Source organism: Eptatretus burgeri, chromosome 17 (assembly GCF_056783735.1).
Source record: "Eptatretus burgeri isolate ZD-2024b chromosome 17, Ebu_testis_v1, whole genome shotgun sequence".
In the NCBI taxonomy this organism is placed as follows: domain Eukaryota; kingdom Metazoa; phylum Chordata; class Myxini; order Myxiniformes; family Myxinidae; genus Eptatretus; species Eptatretus burgeri.
The window spans coordinates 48,264,806-48,283,906 of NC_140977.1; the positions used below are offsets into that span (position 1 = coordinate 48,264,806).

The 19,101-nt window shown below is 42.5% G+C and overlaps 2 protein-coding genes across 2 annotated transcripts in view; one reads left to right on the plus strand and one right to left on the minus strand.

The window, feature by feature from the left end:
- The window catches only part of LOC147010021 (uncharacterized), an 85,215-nt gene that overhangs the window by 60,642 nt on the left and 5,472 nt on the right, over positions 1 to 19,101 (plus strand). The gene's annotated exons all lie outside the window — the stretch shown is intronic.
- LOC147010023 (uncharacterized) overlaps positions 1 to 19,101 on the minus strand; it is a 73,556-nt gene that overhangs the window by 16,527 nt on the left and 37,928 nt on the right. Inside the window, exons 3-4 of the mRNA XM_085861083.1 lie at positions 6,318 to 11,808; positions 1,728 to 1,784 (exon numbers count right to left, since the gene is read on the minus strand). Of these exons, the coding sequence (XP_085717209.1) occupies positions 1,728 to 1,784; positions 6,318 to 6,489 (229 nt within the window). The 5' untranslated portion in view covers positions 6,490 to 11,808. The remainder of the gene's footprint in view (positions 1 to 1,727; positions 1,785 to 6,317; positions 11,809 to 19,101) is intronic.

Sequence of the window (19,101 nt, forward strand, 5' to 3'; positions counted from 1 at the left end):
GTAAATTGAGCAGAAGACTTTCGCCAAGTGGTGGTACAGTTTTAATCATGAGTGAAGCACATTTTACTCAGTTGTGGAAGAGGTAACAAAAGATGCATGCGGACCTCATCGTGAGTAACAAAGCCAATGGAAATCAGATGACGCTTCGCAAAATTACCACAGGAATGACTGTGACCGATGACATCATAAATTTAATTCTTCACTCACATCCAGTCATAAATCAGATATATGAAGTTTCAGCTTTTGGATAAATATTTCAATTAAATCAGTTATGGCTAGAATACCACTTCACCGATGACATAATCGTTATCACCCCACATACCCCATGAGACATATGCCAATGTTCAATTTTATTTTAATTGAGCAGTTCTGGAGAAAATGATGTCCAAATCTTTTTCTTTTTTTTTGTATACATTGTCGAGGCTCGTAAGAGAGCTAACACAATGCACAGCAAGGGGGGGGGGGCATGAGACAAGAGGGGTGGGAGTGGGAAGGACAAAACAGTGGGGAATATCGATACAAGGAGATCTGTGGAAGGGAGAGGGATGGGGTGGGGAACATGGGGAATACAAGATGGACATTACAGGGACTTTCAGGAAGAAAAGCAGGGAATTTGAAGGAGGTGGGTTTGGGGTGGATTAACGGGGGTAGAAAAGATCGAGGTTTTGGATGGGGGAAAACAGGAGGTGGTGGTGAACAGCTGTTTTGAAGGCCTGGAGGGAATAATGGGATTGAAAAGTGTGGGAGTTTATTCCAAAGGCGGGAAAAAGGAGAAATGGAAGAGTGAAGGTGAGCAGCGATTCGTGATTTTGGTAGTTTTACCAGAAGTGGGTAGTTGGCAGACCTTGTGCACCCTGCGGAAATATGGTGGGGCCAAATCGCAGACAGAGCAGAGGGGGAGGGGCGAGACCGGAGAGGAGACGGGAGAAGACAGAAAGACCACCGACCTGCCTGCGGTGAGAGAGTGAGAGGCCCAAAGACTCAGCCTCATTGCGGGGGATAACAATAATCTTAAATGCCTTGGTTTCCACAGCGTGAAGCCGAGAAAGGTGAGAGGCAGGAGCACCCGCCCAGAGGGGGGAGCAGTACTCCATCAGGCTGCAGATGAAAGCTTTGAAAGTGGTCAGCAGCTCAGGTGGGCCGAGGAAGGACTTTTCACGACGGAGGATTCCCAGTCAGCAACTGGCTTTGGGGGCTAGGTTGAAAATGTGGTTTTCCCAGGAAAGATGGCCTGTCATCCTTCCGAGGTTGGCAAAATGAGTGCCAGCATGCTGGTATACTGTGCCAGAGTGGTGACGCGTCCTTGCCCAATAGCCAAGGAGATTGCTTCGGCAGCACCAACACTCTGCACAGAGTATGGTCCCAATCTCCTCTCCTCCCAGGAAAGATCATGGCAGATAGTGAGACCCAGAAGCTTGAATGGGAGGACTTCTTCCAGGACTTTTTCCGTTCATCCAATATGGCTGCCATACCATATGACATTTGACATCAGAGTTAGCAACAAAATATTCTCCATGGGGAGTCCCTCCAATGTTTACAGTTTTGCATCAATCAGCCAAGCGGTTGTAGACAAAAACATTTTTAAAGCAAAAATAGTATATGGATATGGACAGACACGCACGCACGCACGCACTGCAATAGTCTCACATCTCCTTCGGGGCGAGACTAAAAAGGTGAAAATACATCTGAAACTAAAGGCAATGCACAAATTTATTTTGCATTCTTACCTTGTGAGAAAGAATCATCTGGACATTCTGGTTCCACCTTCACCACCACAATAGAATCTGCAGAGAAACAAAATCTTCTTTAAACAAAGTACACAATAACACTGACAAAAGACAATCAATCAAAATAACCATGACTTCAACACTTCTGAAGCAGAAACAAAAACAGGACTCCAATTCAGAAAAAAGGAATTAAATTTCAGGGTAGAAAACGCAGTTTGTTGAGAAATGTTATTTGAAAAGTTTCACAAAAAACAATCGACACCATATTGCATCAACACATGTGCGTCCATGTGACCCAAGGCCTTGATTGGGCAAGCTCAGTCGGTTATCAGGACAAGAACCATGTAAATTGAGTTCTTCCAAAGAAAGCTATATTGGATGCTGGTACAAAGTAGTGGTGGAATTCAGAGGTTCAGGAAGCAATTGGTAAGAAATAAAAGGCCTTGAAAGATGCAGGAAAAAGAAAAAAAAGATAAAGTAGTGGTAAATGCAAGTCAGGAAGCATGGATAGGGTAATGTGAGGAGTTAAGACTCTGATGGTGAAAATATTATTTACGAGCAAATACCACCCGTCGCTTCGCTGATGGTAATACTGAAGGGGGGAGGGAGAAAAAGTGGGACGAAGAGGAAGGGTAGGGTGGTGGAGGGAGGGGGAGCGAGGAGGGGTGGAGGAAGGGAAGACAGACGTGCATTGGAGCGTTAATTACGATTCATACCATCTCATCAAAATGATTCTACATAGAATAACAGTGGAGATTGAAACATGAGGTCTTGCAGTGAATGCATTAAATCATACAGCTCAATGAAGCTGGTTAATTTTGTTACGTTCCTAAAAATTTTTGTTCATTCATATCATTCTCCAAACAGATGAAAAAGATAAGTTTAATGCTTTGGAAATTTCATGATTTCTTGTGTATGTATGGAGGAGGGAACATAGCCTTGCTTGCTTAAAGTAAATAAGTATGTCAGCTTCGTTATCCATTCAATCATTGGGACCATACTCTGTGCAGATTATTGGTGCTGCCTAAGTATTCTCCTTGGCTATTGGACACAATCCTGGACAGGTCGCCTCTCCGACACAGGATAGCAGCAAGCTGGCACTCATTTTGCCGACCTCGGAAGGATGACAGGCAGAGTCAACCCCACCTGATATTAAGTCAACAGCCGAGTGAGATTTTAACTCAGGATCTTGGGATCCCTAAGCCCACCACCCTAACCATTAAGCCAACACCAGGCATGCTTAATTATGAGACTCGTTATTTCTTCAAATTATCAGATTTCACAACAGATTTGGACACTTATTTAATCCAGATGATATCCGATCCTCAAAACCAAAATAATATTTCGATGATATTGTTATGGATTTCAGAATCTGATCTGAAGAATGCAAGTAACCATTTCGGTCCTCAGTTATTTCTCTCAATGTATGTCCAGGATAGACCCATACCCATATCTGGTGGGATTCTAACTTTGATGCATTGAGAAGGTTAAAGAATAGATTCCCTTTCTTATGGAATGGCCTTTTTCTCTTTTCGGCAGACACATTCATGCATGTGAGATAGCCGTTGGCCCAACGGAGACTCATCCACCACCTTTCCACCAGGACACATTGGCTTGGAGGTGCAAGATTTATTTACACCTTGGACTGACAGCACATTTGATTAAGCACACCGTGGGCTTTTCCTGAGCAGTTATTCTGACGGTCAAATAAGGCTATGGATCATTTACCTCACCCACCTCTTTCAATCGACGTTTGGCAGCTCTGTGGATGGTTGTTGACGTTTTATGAGCGCTTCACGTTTTCGCTCGGTAATTCTGGAAAATGGCTGCTTTCTGCCGTTCGTCCAGTCGCCGTTACAGTCGCCGTTGCAATGATTACAAGATTGGCACTTGGAGACGTGCAACGATGCACCAATAGGCAAGGTGGATTTGGCTGAAGTCTGCTTGAGGTTCCGCCCAGACGGGCTGCCTATAAAAAAGACGAGAGGACTGTTTTTTGGGGGTCAGTTGGTGACAGCTGGGCGACAGCTATTTTCAGCTCCAGTCAGCTCCAGCCAGACGGTTGGTGAACTGGCGACAGTTGAGCTTGTGACAGTTGGTGACGGCCTTGCAGCTCTGATCATTGGTGACAGCTTCTCACAGTGCTTCAGCGCCTCACAGTGCCTGCGCCTTACAGCTCCTTACAGCTGTCCATTGATTGTGGCTCCTGGTGGCTCCTGATGGTGGGTGACACATGGACCGTTAATGCTGGTTCTGCTCGAGACCTGCTCTTGGCGTACCTGATTCTTGGTGTCCCTGGTTCCTGGGGGTGACGATGTGATGTCGATTGGTTTTCAAGCCTGTTTTTGAGTGGGTGCATGGCAAGGCAGGGCGCTGGCAACGGACCAAGGCACGCTCACACATTATGGGATGTTTTAATTGACGCACGACGACTTCTACTTGGTAAGCAAGACCAGATTCCTCTCCTCCCTGAATGATCTGCTGGGTACCCTTGTCTCATGTTTAATTGTTAAGTAAGGCATTATGATAAGCATCTGCTCTTTTTCTGTTTTTCTATCAATGCTTGTTTAATTCATTATTTGCTTGAGATTATTTTGATTGACTTGAATTTACCTATTTTCACTAAAAGGAAATAAAAAGTTCTTCTTTTTATTCATTTTTTACACATTAATAAATTCCTTGTTGACATTTCAACCTGTCCGTGCTTGGCCTTTCCTTCCATTGATCCAGAATTGTCCGAACCTAGATAGACTGGGAGATAATTACCAAACTAATTGATCTGTCATAGTCGGCACACACCAGCGGTTAAACGCTCGGCCGCCCTAATTAAGTTCTAATCAAGATAAGATTGGCGCTTTGCCGAGGGCGCGCTCCCCGTTCAGGAAACCACGTGACCTCTAGTTAAACGGCAAAATTAGACGGTGGACACTGGAACTCGTGTTTAACAGATTGGCGTTCGTGGTTCGAAAAAAAAACCCACCGTACCACAAAATTAATTGTGTGCAGTGGCCCCAGGTCCGGCTCTTCCGGGGAGATACGGGGATTAATCCCCTCATAATACACTCGGTACCCGTGGCCGTAACAATATATGATAATTAGTCCGTGAGAGTAGATCGTGTTAAATTGTATCATATAATGCATGAATTTGCTCCAAGCTCCGAACTTGAAAACTATTGTACTTACAAAAGTGATGTATAAAGCGCTTCATTGCTATGATGAACAGGCATTCCATATAAGTGAGGAAAGTGAGAAAAAAACCTTTATCGGAAAGAAATCGTAGGGGCCTGTTCCAAGTCAAGGCATGGTTGAGCAGGCCAAACAACATGGCGGCTTCAGACCCCAGCGAGGTCGAGAGAGCGAGGTGGCCAAGGATCACCTCATGAAGGATATAATTAAATAATGACGTTAATTATCTTCAAAAGGGGTGTTTTAATTAACCCAAACACCCAATTTTCATTCTTGCATTTCCTTGGAGTTATCTTTGTATGCATGCAAAGTTTCAGGCTGCTCGGTTTTATGGTTTTGGAGTTATGGAGGAGAAACATTGACACACACTGACACACACACACACACACACACACACACACACACACACACACACACACACACACACACACACACACACACACACACACACACACACACACACACACACACACACACACACATTTATTTGAATAGATGTGATATGTGTTGGTGGTGGCCTTCACCATGTTGTGGCCATTTTGGGGGAAAAAATTAAAAATCTATAAAATATCAACTAGTAATTTGGCACCCGAACTCTCCTTTTTCTAACAAGGACAAATGTGTCCAAGAGCAGCGTCATAAAGGTTTTGTCTTCACCAGAACAACAAGAACAACAACAACAACAACAACAACACGGAGCTCTCTTCAAGCCAGCGTCTGCAATGCGGCTAAAAATGCTGGAAAATAAAGTAATAATTTAGTTTACTTGGGCGAATGGAGATGCACATTCTGAGAGAATCGATGATCTCTCTGAGGGAAATGAATAAAAATGATGATAATTATCAGGAACAATAAGAATGATGAGAAGGAATCGGATTCATGATCGTATAAGGAATAGGAATCAAGATGTCAGGATGCGGTGAAGAAGTTGTTTTATTCGTGAATATCTATCGTGGACACGTCTGTATTAGTTGGGGTGTCTGATCAGATCAGTCTTTGATGTTGATACAGATCACAGAAAACTCGGTCTCGAATTGAAGAAGAAGAAGATGGAGAAAGACAAGAGGGAATGTTCGGGATCGAGGATTGTGGAGAGGAGAACTCGTCGTGCTGACTCCACATGGTGGGATCAATTGGGAACATTAAAATCGTGTTTGTACGTAGTACATAGATACACTGTGCACGATAATGTGTTCGTGTCCAATGGATTATATACATTTAAAATGTTATATTCATGGATCGTCGACAAATCAAAGTGAAATATTTAATTGATTTAAGAATCTGCAGTTTCTGTGGAGAAAATGTTCTGAGGTAAATTAATCTCCCCCCACGTGGTTATTATTTAACATCAACCTCCGTGAGTACGTAATAAATAGATATCTCCTGCACGAGAGAACCCCGTACCTGGTCCCTGGTCCGTCCCGTCCTCTCCAACACGAAGGTTGTGAACGTCCAGGATCCTGAACCCGGAGATCTCAGCAACCGCTCCCGGACTCCCTCTGTTCCCTCCATCACTTCCCGACTTGGTGTCCGAGGAGCTCGCATCGTGGGCGCAGCTCGACAGGTCTCTGTCCATGACCCTCAGCTCAAAAAAACACCACGTTCGGTTCCACGTCCAACTCTCACAGACACTCTCTCGGACACGAGGTTAATCAAGATATGTTTGAGTCTCCGAACCACGTGATTGGATTTCACGGAATTTCAAACCGAGTTTAACCTTCTTATGTTTGACCGGAAACACTCGAATTAACATGAAACCCACGATTCTTGGTTTAGATTTTCACGTGAACTTGAACGTAATCGGTCTGATGAGAAGGTTAAAGGGAGAATGGACAACTCCTGCTTAAAATATCCACATAGACACTGAACAAGGATGTCAAGAAATCTCAACATCAACACCCAACAGGCCCATCCCATTCAATCCAATGACCCAATCCATGAACACACTGCAGGACACCAACCCTGCCATCCACATACACTCCAGGTTAAGGGGGGAGAAAAAGAGTGTAGAAAGAGTGCACGCCACGGATTAGAAATCCCTCACAAGGAGGATATCAGCCATTAAATGTTAGTTTGTGTGTTAGGGTTGCGTTCTGACCTCATCCACCATGTTTGTTGCTGCTTCTTAAATAAACTTGGTTTGTGCTATCAGAAACCTCGTGGTGTTCCTGGTTGATCCACTTTCCTGTTGGTATGGTGGCAGCGTCATTTGAACCTGCGATTGGTAGGGTGGACTATTTCTGCTTTCTCTCTGAACTGATGAATAACTCAGCACTCCCAAGATGGCAGCAAATTGGGCTCCCAAACAGTGGAGTCCCACAAAGCATGAAACAGTCATATCGTTGAGAGCTGGTACCAAAATCTTCTGAACACTCTTTCCCTCAGTTCAAACTTTTCACATTCCTCATCGACAGTTTTACATGGGAAAACAAGACCCACCAGTCACTCCTCCTAGGCCTTGCAAATGATTGCAAACGATGGAGATGACGTTCATGCGGCTGTGCGAAGCACTGCACCACAGAAGGTGGCCCACTTGGACCTCCTGCTGGATCAAATAGCCGACTACTGTCCCATCATTTCCAGGAACTAACATGTGAAGACCTCTTCATCTATGGCCTCGATTTGGCAATATATTCGAACCCATTTCAGATTTCAATCATATGGGGCTCATTTAATAGATCTGGCTTCATCAAGCCTTCTTCTGACCGTCCAGAGGATGTTTTCCAAAACCAATGCTATCTCATATCATCTCTCATCCTTGACTTGTTTTTAAATCCCTCTTGTGTAAGCCTTGATGAAATACTGCGGAGTCGTCACACCGTATTGGGGGCACTTGAGCTTTGCCCGCTGTGCGATGGGAATGCCCGGCTTGGAATCTACTCTCAAAGAGTTGATGTGCCTTGTCTTGGACGATCAGCTCCAGACTAGAAGCATGGAAAAACCTTCTGACGATCTTTTCTGGATACTATTGAAGAATTACTTGGCCAATGGCGCAATGTCTTTCATTCTCTCCACAAATGTGATTTGAGGTTATTTTCCGCAAAGACTGCCTTGTGTCAAAGGTCTACTACCATCCTTGGGTGGATCTGATCCTCTGGGGCAGCTCAATTATGGTCTTCCACCACCTATTGAAGTAATGAAATTCTTACAGAATGGTGTTTATCAGACATGTCAAGTCCAAGAATTAAACTCCAAGTGTTATGGTCAATTATGTCTATATGTATTATTTCAACTAAACAATAAAAAAATGTTTATGACGTTATTTTCACTCTAATATAAATGACATGTTGTAAAAGTGGTTCTACCTTTGGTGTATCCCAAAATACACCATGACAGAAATATGACAGAATAACAGAAATATAGTATAACCAAAAATATTAAGATGAAAAATGTTTATGAATGAATAAATTATCTAAGCCCTATAGATGTGAATGACTTGGTGAGATTAAGTGATTTATCATAATAATAATAATAATAATATATATATATATATATATATATATATATATATATTCTTAAATAAAATGGCCGTGGATACCAAAGATACAGAAATGTTGATTTTATCTCCAGGTCATACAGAATTCACAGTTCCAAATGAAATGAAATTTTATAATGAAGGACGTAGAGTTTTTATGAAAATAGAACCTTGGGGATTTGATATGAATGATTTAGGGTATAATTGGTCATTTAAAATAAACCTAGAAGACCAGAAATAATTAAATCAGTCTCTTAAGGAAGAATATTATCCACTTGCTGCCGATAATGAGATTTGTGGAAGCACTTTTAGCAAACAACAAAGAAAAGAATCTTAAGGAAGAATATTATCCACTTGGTGCGATAATGAGATTTGTGGAAGCACTTTTAGCAAACAACAAAGAAAAGAATTTAATAAGGCTAAAATCAATAACATCTTTGCCCTAGTTTATAAGATGAAAACAAACAACAGGAATTTAGATAACTAGTACATGCCCGTACGTGCCTGGCCGTACATGCAAAAAAAAAACTTTCAAACCATGTGCCAGAAACAACAACCACACAGGCCGTTTCTTCACTCTCGCATGCCCGTACGTGCGTGGCCGTACGTGCAAAAAAACAAAAAAAAACTTTCAAACCGCGTGCCAGACATAAAAATTACCCCCGTGTGGGGGTGACGGTCATCTCTATAATGTTTTTTACTATCATAATCGATGAACCGTTGCCAGATATCTCCTAAAATGACAGACAAGATAGGTTTTGAAAATGGCAACTTTCACAACTTTCGTGACCTCGTGACCTTGACCCTGACCTCGAATCCAGGAAAAAAATATGTCATTGGGTATCACTCATCGACCTCTACCCACATACCAAATTTCATCAAGATCGGAAGTAAAAAAGTTTTCTTTGTACAGGGAGGTGTTTTTGACCATCTTTCAGGTTACGTGGCGGCTAAACGGGAGGGAAATTCAAAAATCTGTCCAGTTCGATACAAGATAATATTTTTTACTATCATAATCAATAAACAGTTGCCGAATATCTTGTAGAATGGCAGACTAGATAGGTTTTGAAAATGGCGATTTTTATAACTTACGTGACCTTGTGACCTTGACCCTGACCTTGAACCCGGACAAAAGTTTTATCGTTGTGCAACACTCATCGACCTCTACCCACATACTAAGTTTCATCAAGATCGGAAAGAAAAATTGTTGACGGATGGACGGACGGACGGACATTTGGTCCGGCTTTATTAGGTCATCTCGGTAGAGATGACCTAATAACTACACAGGCCGTTCCTTCGCTCTTGCGTGCCCGTACGTGTGTGGCCGTGCGTGCGTGGCCGTACGTGCAAAAAAAAAAACTTTCAAACCGCGTGCCAGAAACAACAACCACACAGGCCGTTCCTTCGCTCTCGCATGCCCGTACATGCATGTCCATACGTGCAAAAAAAAACTTTCAAACAACCACATAGTCCATTGCTTCGCTCTCGTAAACGACGACTGGATTGGGGCATTGTGTTTATCTATAAATGCGCATAAGAAATCGAGAAATTATTATAATACAGTAAGTCATCACTATCCGGAAGTCTGTACGCTGTAACCCGTAATGGGGAACGCGCTCTAACTTCGCCATAACTTGGGAACCACTTGTCCGATTAATTTCAAACCTTTTGAAAGGCAAACAAACAGAGATTGCTGGAATTATAGTCAGATAGAAGATAGATACTGTGGGTGCAAAACGCCAAGCAACGTGTCCTGTCATTGGTAACTAAGGCGCCCTTTCCCCATTGGCCACGCCTACGCAGCAACATGTCCTGTCATTGGTTTGGAAAATAAATGGCCATAACTTGGGAACCACTTGTCCGATTAATATCAAACCTTGAAAAGGCACATCCTCAGGTCCCCAGCAATATACCTGGCAAGTTTCAATTAGATCAGACCAGTGGTTGTCGAGAAACCGGTCACAGACAGACAGACACACACACACACACACACACAGATTGCTGGAATTATAGATAGATAGATAGAAGATAAGTCGGGGAATACAAACTGATTTAACCAAAGGAAGATGGGAAGGTATTACCTGTCATCATATTAATCTACCATATATTTCTGATCCATAAATAAAGAAGGCTTCAATAAAATTATCATTTCTGTGTTCAAGTGTACTTACAAGAAAAGGGTATTCGGTATTTTAATAAATATGTTCCACAACATAAGAATGGGGGGTTTTCAATAAAAGATTGGCTTTATACTGATGTTGATAAACCAACATGTTTGGATTCAACTAAAATGTTAAATAATTAAAAGGTTTTTAAGTTGTTAAAATATAAAGCTCTTTTAGAAATCCGGAAGAAATTTTATTGGTTTCCTGTCGTAAAAAAAAATATTTTGGACACAGGAATATCAAGAAATCCAGATGAATATATGTATGATATATGGGGTGAAAGTGGTTCAAGGGCAGTAAGGGATGAGGAAGGACTTGAGAAAAATGAAGCAAGGGAGAAGGAGGAAATGGAGAAGAGAGAGAAGGAGGAGAGAGAGAAGAGAGAGAAGGAGGCAAGGGAGAAGAGAGAGAGATGGAGGCAAGGGAGTAGAGAGAGAGAGAGAGGCAAGGGAGAAGAGAGAGAGGGAGGAGAGAGAGAAGAAAGAGAATGAATAAATATAAAAATATGGAAACTAGTGAGATTAGAAAAAGATTGGAGGTATTATAGAAAATAAATCAATCTCGATGCACTGAGGAGGAAAACAAAGAAATAAGAAGTCTATCAAAAATATATGGGTCAAGAATATTAGCATCAATTTCAGGAAGTAAATTTAAATGAGAAAGTGGAGATAAAGAAGAGAAAGAAGGAAAAGATTCTATTATTGATGATGCTGGTGTTATTGACTTTGGTTAAAATTTTCTTTTTTTTTTCTTAAATGAATGGATGAGAGAGTGAAGGCATTTCTAAGAATTCTTTATGTTTTAAAAATCAAGATTAAAATGTATATGTTGGAAACTAAAAAGGTTTTCGCACTCTGTTGGAATTTTTCTCAAAATAGAGTTATTGTCTCAAATGTAAAAACAAAACCAAAACTAAAAATATCTTGTATGTTAAAAGTTAAAATAATAGGGTTATACAAAAATGGATATGTTTGGTGCGTGGCTCTAAAAAGGATAAATTCATCTCCAAACAAAAACATGGGGGAGATATACAAAAGTGTTTATCAGGGGTGGGTTATTGGTGAGGGCACACTCCCCTTTCTTTTCCCTTTATTCTCTTCATGTAATTTAAAATTAAACAATAATTAGCCAAACAGATATAATTAATACTTAAATCATACCATATATTTCACATTAAAATATCTACAACAGATTTTATTATGTGTTTGTTTGAGTGAGAGAGTGAGGGGTCTTGAATTATCTGAGTGCTTCTTTCCTGTTGAAACACACACACGTATTAATATTATATGACACATGTGTGAATATCTAATGAGGTGCCAGAGTATGTTGTATCGTCAATAAATAAAGAATTCCTAACTCTCATATATTTGTTTCAGTCAGAGAGATGAATAATGAATTACTTGCGGTAGTCTATGGTGACTGTTTGGAACAAGAGGCAACATTTCTGCGCATTCTTCATGACTGACAATGTAAAAGCAGCAAACACAGAGTTCAAGAGAATAAACAGTATTTGACAAAACAGGCACTCATTTAACATCATTGTATTTTATTATGTACGAGATGACCCGTGAACCCGTTGTGTTCTTGTTGTCACAGCGATTGATAAAATCATTTCAAAAAAAAAAAGAAGATAGCTCCAGCGAACTATACCGCTGAGGTTGTTTGCATTGATCAAATAATCCGGAAGAGTACTTGACTGAATCGGGAATTGATTTCTTAATAATTTTTTTCTTTGCCCGATTTGAATGAAACTTGATATTGCACGTCAATGTGAAAAAAGAACGGAGAAAAGAAAGTCGAATAAATTATTGTGCGTAATCTTCAAAGCACAATTTTATTTATTAATGAACACGGAAGTATTAGATCAAAATGGCGGTTTATTTTATGCTTAAAAATAAATCGTTCTTTGTCTAAAACTAAATGTTTGAGATTTTGAAATAAATCATTTCAAGAAAAAAAAAAAGATAGCTCCAGCAAACTATACCACTGACGTTGTTTGCATTGATCAAATTCTCCCGAAGCGTACTTGACTGAATGGGGAATTGATTTTTAAATAATTTTTTCATTGCCCAATTTGAATGAAACTTGATACTGCACACCGCAGGAGAATGTTGAGTAAGTTGGCCCTAAAATTTTTGCGCTATCTTGTAACGTTTTGGCTGTATTTCAGGAACATATATACATACATACATACATACATACATATATACAAGGTGAAAGTTTTAGTAATATATAGATAATACCTTTCACGTAAATCTTCAAAAAACATTGAAAAATTGGGTAAATTCTGTGATATCCATCTTGGAGGTAGGTTATTAATACATACAGGGTGTTTCAAAAAGAGTGATGCAACTTTAAATGTTTATTTACAAAGAAACAGAAACCTCAGGAATGTGAACCAAACATTTCTTGAAAGCTTATGACATGGTATTTTCTGTCACTGATTGATATTGCAGTAAGTCACTGCTTGAGTTAGTGAGAGCCCAAGGTCTGAAATTGGCATTTACGCCAAGTCCTTTTAATTGACATTCTCGTTGTGTGCCCCTCCGCGGTTCAGGCAGGCATTGATCCTGACTCCAAAGTTCTGTCCAACTTTCCTGTAGGTCTCATGTGGCACTGCCAAGAGGTAGTCTAACACCTCCTGCTTCAGATCATCCAGTGTGGCAGGGCAGTTGGCATAGACAGAGCCCTTGGCAGCCCCCCAGAACCAGTAGTCTTGAGGGTTCAAATCTGGGCTATTGGGTGTCGTCATGAGTGGTACCCAGGGCAATGAGGCGGTTTCTGAAGAGATGCCATAGGAAAGTGATAGTGTCACCAGCTGTATGCGGGGGTGCACCATCCTGCATAAACCAGGTCATGCTGAGCTGGTTTGGAGTGACCTTTTGAGCTACATCATTATGGAACTTCTGGAGCATGGCCTGGTAGTGCTCACCGTTGATCGTCACCATCCTGCTGTTGTCATTCTCAAACCAGTAAGGACCTAGCGATCCCCATCTGGCATTGAAGGCGCAGAAGCATGTGACCTTGGGTACCACTCAGTGATCTCCTCAAGTGGTTCTGCGCCCCCCCCCCCCCCCCCAGAAAATGTTGTGGTTGTTGATGGCACCATTAAAATGGAAATAGGCTTCATCACTGAACCAGATCAGGTTGATCCAGTTTGGGTATCACTCCATCCTGTCATTGAGCCAATTGCACATATCAAGTCTCTTTCTCATGTCATTATGACTCAGTTTATGCATACTAGAGATAATGTGTGGGAAAAGCTTCAGTTCCTTAGTGAGGATACACCAGACTGATGTTGGTTTGATGCCTCTGGGAGCACCAGCAGTGGGACTTCTTGGGACTGTACATTGCAGAATCCCGCATGGTGTCGATGTTGGCTTGACTCCTGGTTATTGATGCTGGCCTACTACTGTTGCCCTTGCTCCGGTTGTGCATTGTACCCTTGCTCTCAAAATGTTTTACAATACGTTGAATGGCACAATTTGTGGGTGGTGTGTGTGTGTGTGTGTGTGTGTGTGTGTGTGTGTGTTTTTTGAGGAATTAATCATATACAAAGCCATCACGTGTTCTGAGGTTGTATTCCAGGCAGAACCTCCGGCGGTTGTCTACATCTGATTTAGTTTCATTCCACAGTCACCACTTTTGTCTTCTGCTTCACTGTCATTAGCATAGTTGAGCTACGGAGCTAGAAATCTCAGGGAACAAATACCACAATAACACCACCAAAGCCTGAAAAGGAAAACGGTATTGGTCAAAAAACAAAGAAATGGCAGGAAGTCAAAGTTGTGTCAATATTTTTGAAACACGCTGTATATTTAGGTCATTGTGAAATTCTTGATGAATGAACTGAATTTGTCAGGACCTCATTCAGAACTTTCCATTCCTCGTGGAGATCATCAGTATCACAATCCACCTCATCTATGAGTGAGCTGTAATAAAAAGGAAAATAAATAATCAGTTATATAATATAATTAATCATATACAATCAAAATGAAGAATTACTGCACCATTGTTCCAAGAAGGAAGCCAGACTTAACAACACACACACACACACACACACACACACACACACACACACACACACACACACACACACACACACACACACACACACACACACACACTTTTGAGGAATTAATTTGTTGAGGAATTAATCATATACAAAGCTTTCATGAACAGTTGAATCATGTGTGAAACTTACCAATGTTGTGATGGGTCATTATATTCTTCATCAGAGGAAAGATGGTCATGAAGCAAATTCTCGTTCATCTCCGTTGGGTCAAAATGTTTTCGAGTTAGAGAAACGAGGCTTTAGAAAGCAAAAGGTATTTTGAGGAAGTGAAACACAGTCTGACAGTATTTCAGGGAAATACTGGGTGTGGTTGAAAAACAGGACAAAGAAGAATGGGGTAAGTCTGTATGGGAAAATTTCCAAGTTTGATTCAGGCTCTCATTAGTCCGAAATGATGTGCTCAGCCAAGAGCTTTAAGAGAGCTATGTCATTTTTCATCTCTGCTCAACAAAGATACTTATTAAACCCATAAATAAGTTCAGGTAATACTCGATGGTAATGAGTGTTATAAGAAAATTAAGTTATTCCCGAAAATAAAACAAACAAAAAAATGGGGTAGGGGGGTCTTAACGGGCTGCCGCTGCATTATTTTAAATTGATGAATAAATTAAGTTATTTCTGAAAATAAAACAAATATTTATAGGATCTCCATTTGACGACTCAATTTGGTTGAAGAAATTATCATATGAAAGGAAGGCGAAGGCCCACCCCCCCCCACCCCCGGCAGAGGGGTATAGTGTCAAAAGGGAGGTGTTTGATGAAGTAATCTGTTCCAGTTTGAAAATGAGAAATATGAGTTAGCGTAAGCAAGCGAACATTGTGACTTTGAGAAATGGGACACATTACTGTGTCAAACCCTCCATTTTGACACTACTCATGTTAAGATATATTGTTACGGATTTGGAAACCTTGTGCACACAAACAGCCAGAGTCCCTAAGCTTAGTTATTTTGATAAGTATGTGTACAGTTAGAATCCATCCCCTTCTGTCTAATGGGAATTTCGTGTGTGCGCTAAGAGTTATTTTTTAGTTAGGTTTTTACAACAACAACTACTACTACATCCACTACAACAACGCCACCATCCCGCACTCGACCGGTCACCATTGCCCACGTGTTTTTGGCTGAAAGTGTGGGCGGAGCCTCCATCACCTCAGATCGAGGCTCCGTCCCAAGGAAGGGCAGGGACCGTTTCCTCCAGCCAATGAGTGAAGGGCGAGCATGACACGCACACCCCAGCCAATCGGGAGGTAACCACGAGTCATCCGAAAACCCCTCGTCCAATCAGGAGGCGAGTGGGAGGAGAAGAGACCCCTCCCACCTCAGAAGGGTAGAGTGGTTGTCTGGACCAGTGTTGGGCAGACAAGAGTGCGTTGTGCAGGATCGTGGCAATTGCGGTCTGCGGTCTTGGTGGTGAGTGCGGCTTGGTCTGGGTCGTGGGTTCGAGTCCCACCGTGGTGGTTTGCATTGGAGCGCTCGAGCTGGGATCCCCATTTCCGTCACAGACTCCGAGCTCCACAAGTGCGGGTCCGGTGAAACTGCACGAGGCGGGGAGGTACTCGAATAGGCCCCTGCCCTCAGCTCGCCTTCCCTCCGAGCTGAAAGGCTGAATAGACCCACGGGGTCCGGTTCCGTGTGTGTGTGTGTGTGTGTGTGTGTGTGTGTGTGTGTGTGTGTGTGTGTGTGTGTGTGTGTGTGTGTGTGTGTGTGTGTGTGTGTGTCTGTGGGCCCCGTCTTTAAGTAGGATTGTCAAGTGCTTTTGCTCATTGTACATTGCCTGCCTTTTACTCGTGATAACTCTGCTCTGTGTACCCCTCCCCGATTATTATTTGTAAAATAAACCCGCTAAATGTACCAGCTCGTTCTCTGTGCCGTCCTTCATTGGACTAGCAAGGTGCGTTTTGAGAATTAGTAAGGCCGTTCATGCCGTAGGTTGTTAATTTGGTCCGGCGTGGCTTTGGTAACTTCCGCTCGGTTACGCCGGTTCCGAGTCAGTGATAGCGACTCGATTCGGCCAAAGTCGGTCGAGGGTGTAGTTTTCTCCGGTAGTTGGACGACGTGGGTATTTAGGTATATTAAAATTAGGCAATTAACCCTACCCCACGCCGTCAAAATATTGGCGACCACGGTCCGCTAAGGGACCCGTGAACTTTCGGACTTATCCGAGAGTCGCGACCTAAATTCCAGGTGTTTGGTGGGAGACGACTCCACTGCTCCACCTAGTGGTCGTTTATCGCCACCAAACCCCGCTCCACAACAATATAAGGCAGCTCAATACATCCGTCTACCACGGCATGGCATTCTAATCTAACAAATAAGATTCATCAGATGTCTGTCTGTCTGTTCTCGTTTTTGGCAAAGACCGATGGGCCGACAACCACCAAATTTGGTACACAGACCAAGTCTGACCCAGGGGTTGGCCTAAATGTATTTTCATCCCCAACCTCAGCCTTTAAAGACCCCGAAGAACCATAAGAGCTTTTTAACATGCTTGAGAGATTAGAATACATGCTTGAGAGGTTTTTCACATGCTTGAGAGAAGACTTTCTACACGCTTGGGAGATAAGACGCTGAAGACCTATAAGACCCTTAAGACCATTGAATTCCCCAAACACAATTAAAACACTTTAAACCCCCGAATACCCTAAAGACGGTTAAGATTCCAAAGACTCTTGAAGATCCTTAAATATTTTGAAGACCCGTAAGGCCCCTTTGAGCCGGAAGACCTCGAAGACCCTTAAGACCCCAAAAATCCTTTCGATTTCAAAGACCCTTAATAACTGTAAGACCCTTTAAGACCTCAAAGACCCTTAACACCCCCAATGACTTGTAAGAACCTTAAGACATTAAAGACCCTTAAGATCTGAAAAACACTGAATACCCCTTTGTCCACTGGTGTTCTCTCAAGACCCCTTTACCCACTGGTGTTATCGCTCTCCTGCCTTCTACACAGTTACCCAATCCCCCCCACCCTCACCCTGTCGTTTCTCCTGCCCCCAATCAAGTCAGGTCAGGTATGAGAGCATGTGCCGGAGCAGTGTGTCACTGCCTCCACTTCCGCTAATATTCCAGGGGCCTCCGTCTTGCCATTCCCCAGGCAGATACCTGGCCCATCCCCATCTCCTTTAGATGCCGATTAACCTGCTGCAACCACGAGGCACGTGGTCGGCCCATTGGCCTCCTCCACCCACGAGGCTCCCTCGCTGAGAGAATCTGGTGATCAGGATCAGCGTCAGGAAAACGAGCCCCAATCCACCTGCCCCATTCTCAGCCCTGCCGGCTCTCCTTCTCCCACTTCACAGTACCCCCCCCCCCCTCACACCTACCCGGGAAACCCTGCTAGTTTTTAATAAACAAAACTGAAAGACAGTTGCTAAAATGGAAGGGACGACTTAGTCAAGTCTCATATCGTGGTCGAACCCCTGTTATAAATCACCTCTCGGCATCAACGCTTTGGCATATTTTTACGGCACGATAGCCCCCAGATTTTATTCTTCAAAAAGCTACAAACTATTTTTATTTACTTATTTTAGGGGGGAAAGCACTGGCTCCAGCCCGGTGTGCACTGGCTCCGGCCTGCCTGTTTCCAAAGGACAGGGGCTGATCGCTGTTACCAGCAAGGTGATGGCTTTTCGCCTCCTTTCACTGCGTAGGCTGCTTATACACAAACGTTTCTTGGAAACCCTTCCCTCACTACCTGCTTCGACAGGCAGGGAAACTCGGCTATGATCAATAACTTTTTCTGATTGACAACAAGAAAGTTTCTATAACATCAGTCCCCCTTAAAATGTTTTTAAACGAGCCAATTTTTTAAACCTTATTTTTGAAGGGGTCTGTGGTGACCGCAATTTTATGCAAAGTTTTATTGATGCCGGATACACCAAAGTTAAACATTTCAGAACTCCTTTTCCTTCTACTGCAAGTGGAAGCCAGCTGCTGAGATTGCTGTGGCCACTGGAGTTAGGTCCATTCGGGTCATAGGGAGGATCTTTTCTGTAATTCTCTGCTTTTTTAAACGGACCGGTCAAAAATGGACTTCACAGGTGGAAGCCACTCCTTCACCCCAACACCCTTTTCCAGTACTTTTATTTCACTTTCAAGGTTTCACCTCTTTTAACTCGATAGAAAAATCTTCTATTTTTTTTTTTTGTGGGTTAAAACCCTTGTTCCTGATGGACCTGCAGAACCACAAGGGCACTGGAGGAGAATGCTCTGGATTACTCCTTCCACTACGATCCAATAGCTTGTTATGGATAAGGCGCCCATTGCTAAGCGCTCTGGAGACTTACAGTGGCGGCTGGCGCACTACATTTTACCCTCTAATGTTTTGTCTCGTCATATATGTTCAAGTAACATGGAATTATGTCCTTTCTGCGGTGCTACTGAAAACATTTTTCACATTTTTATTGAGTGCCCAAGGTTGGTCCCCCTTTTTATAGTTTCATCGCATGTGCTCCGAGGGCTAGGCTTTGTTT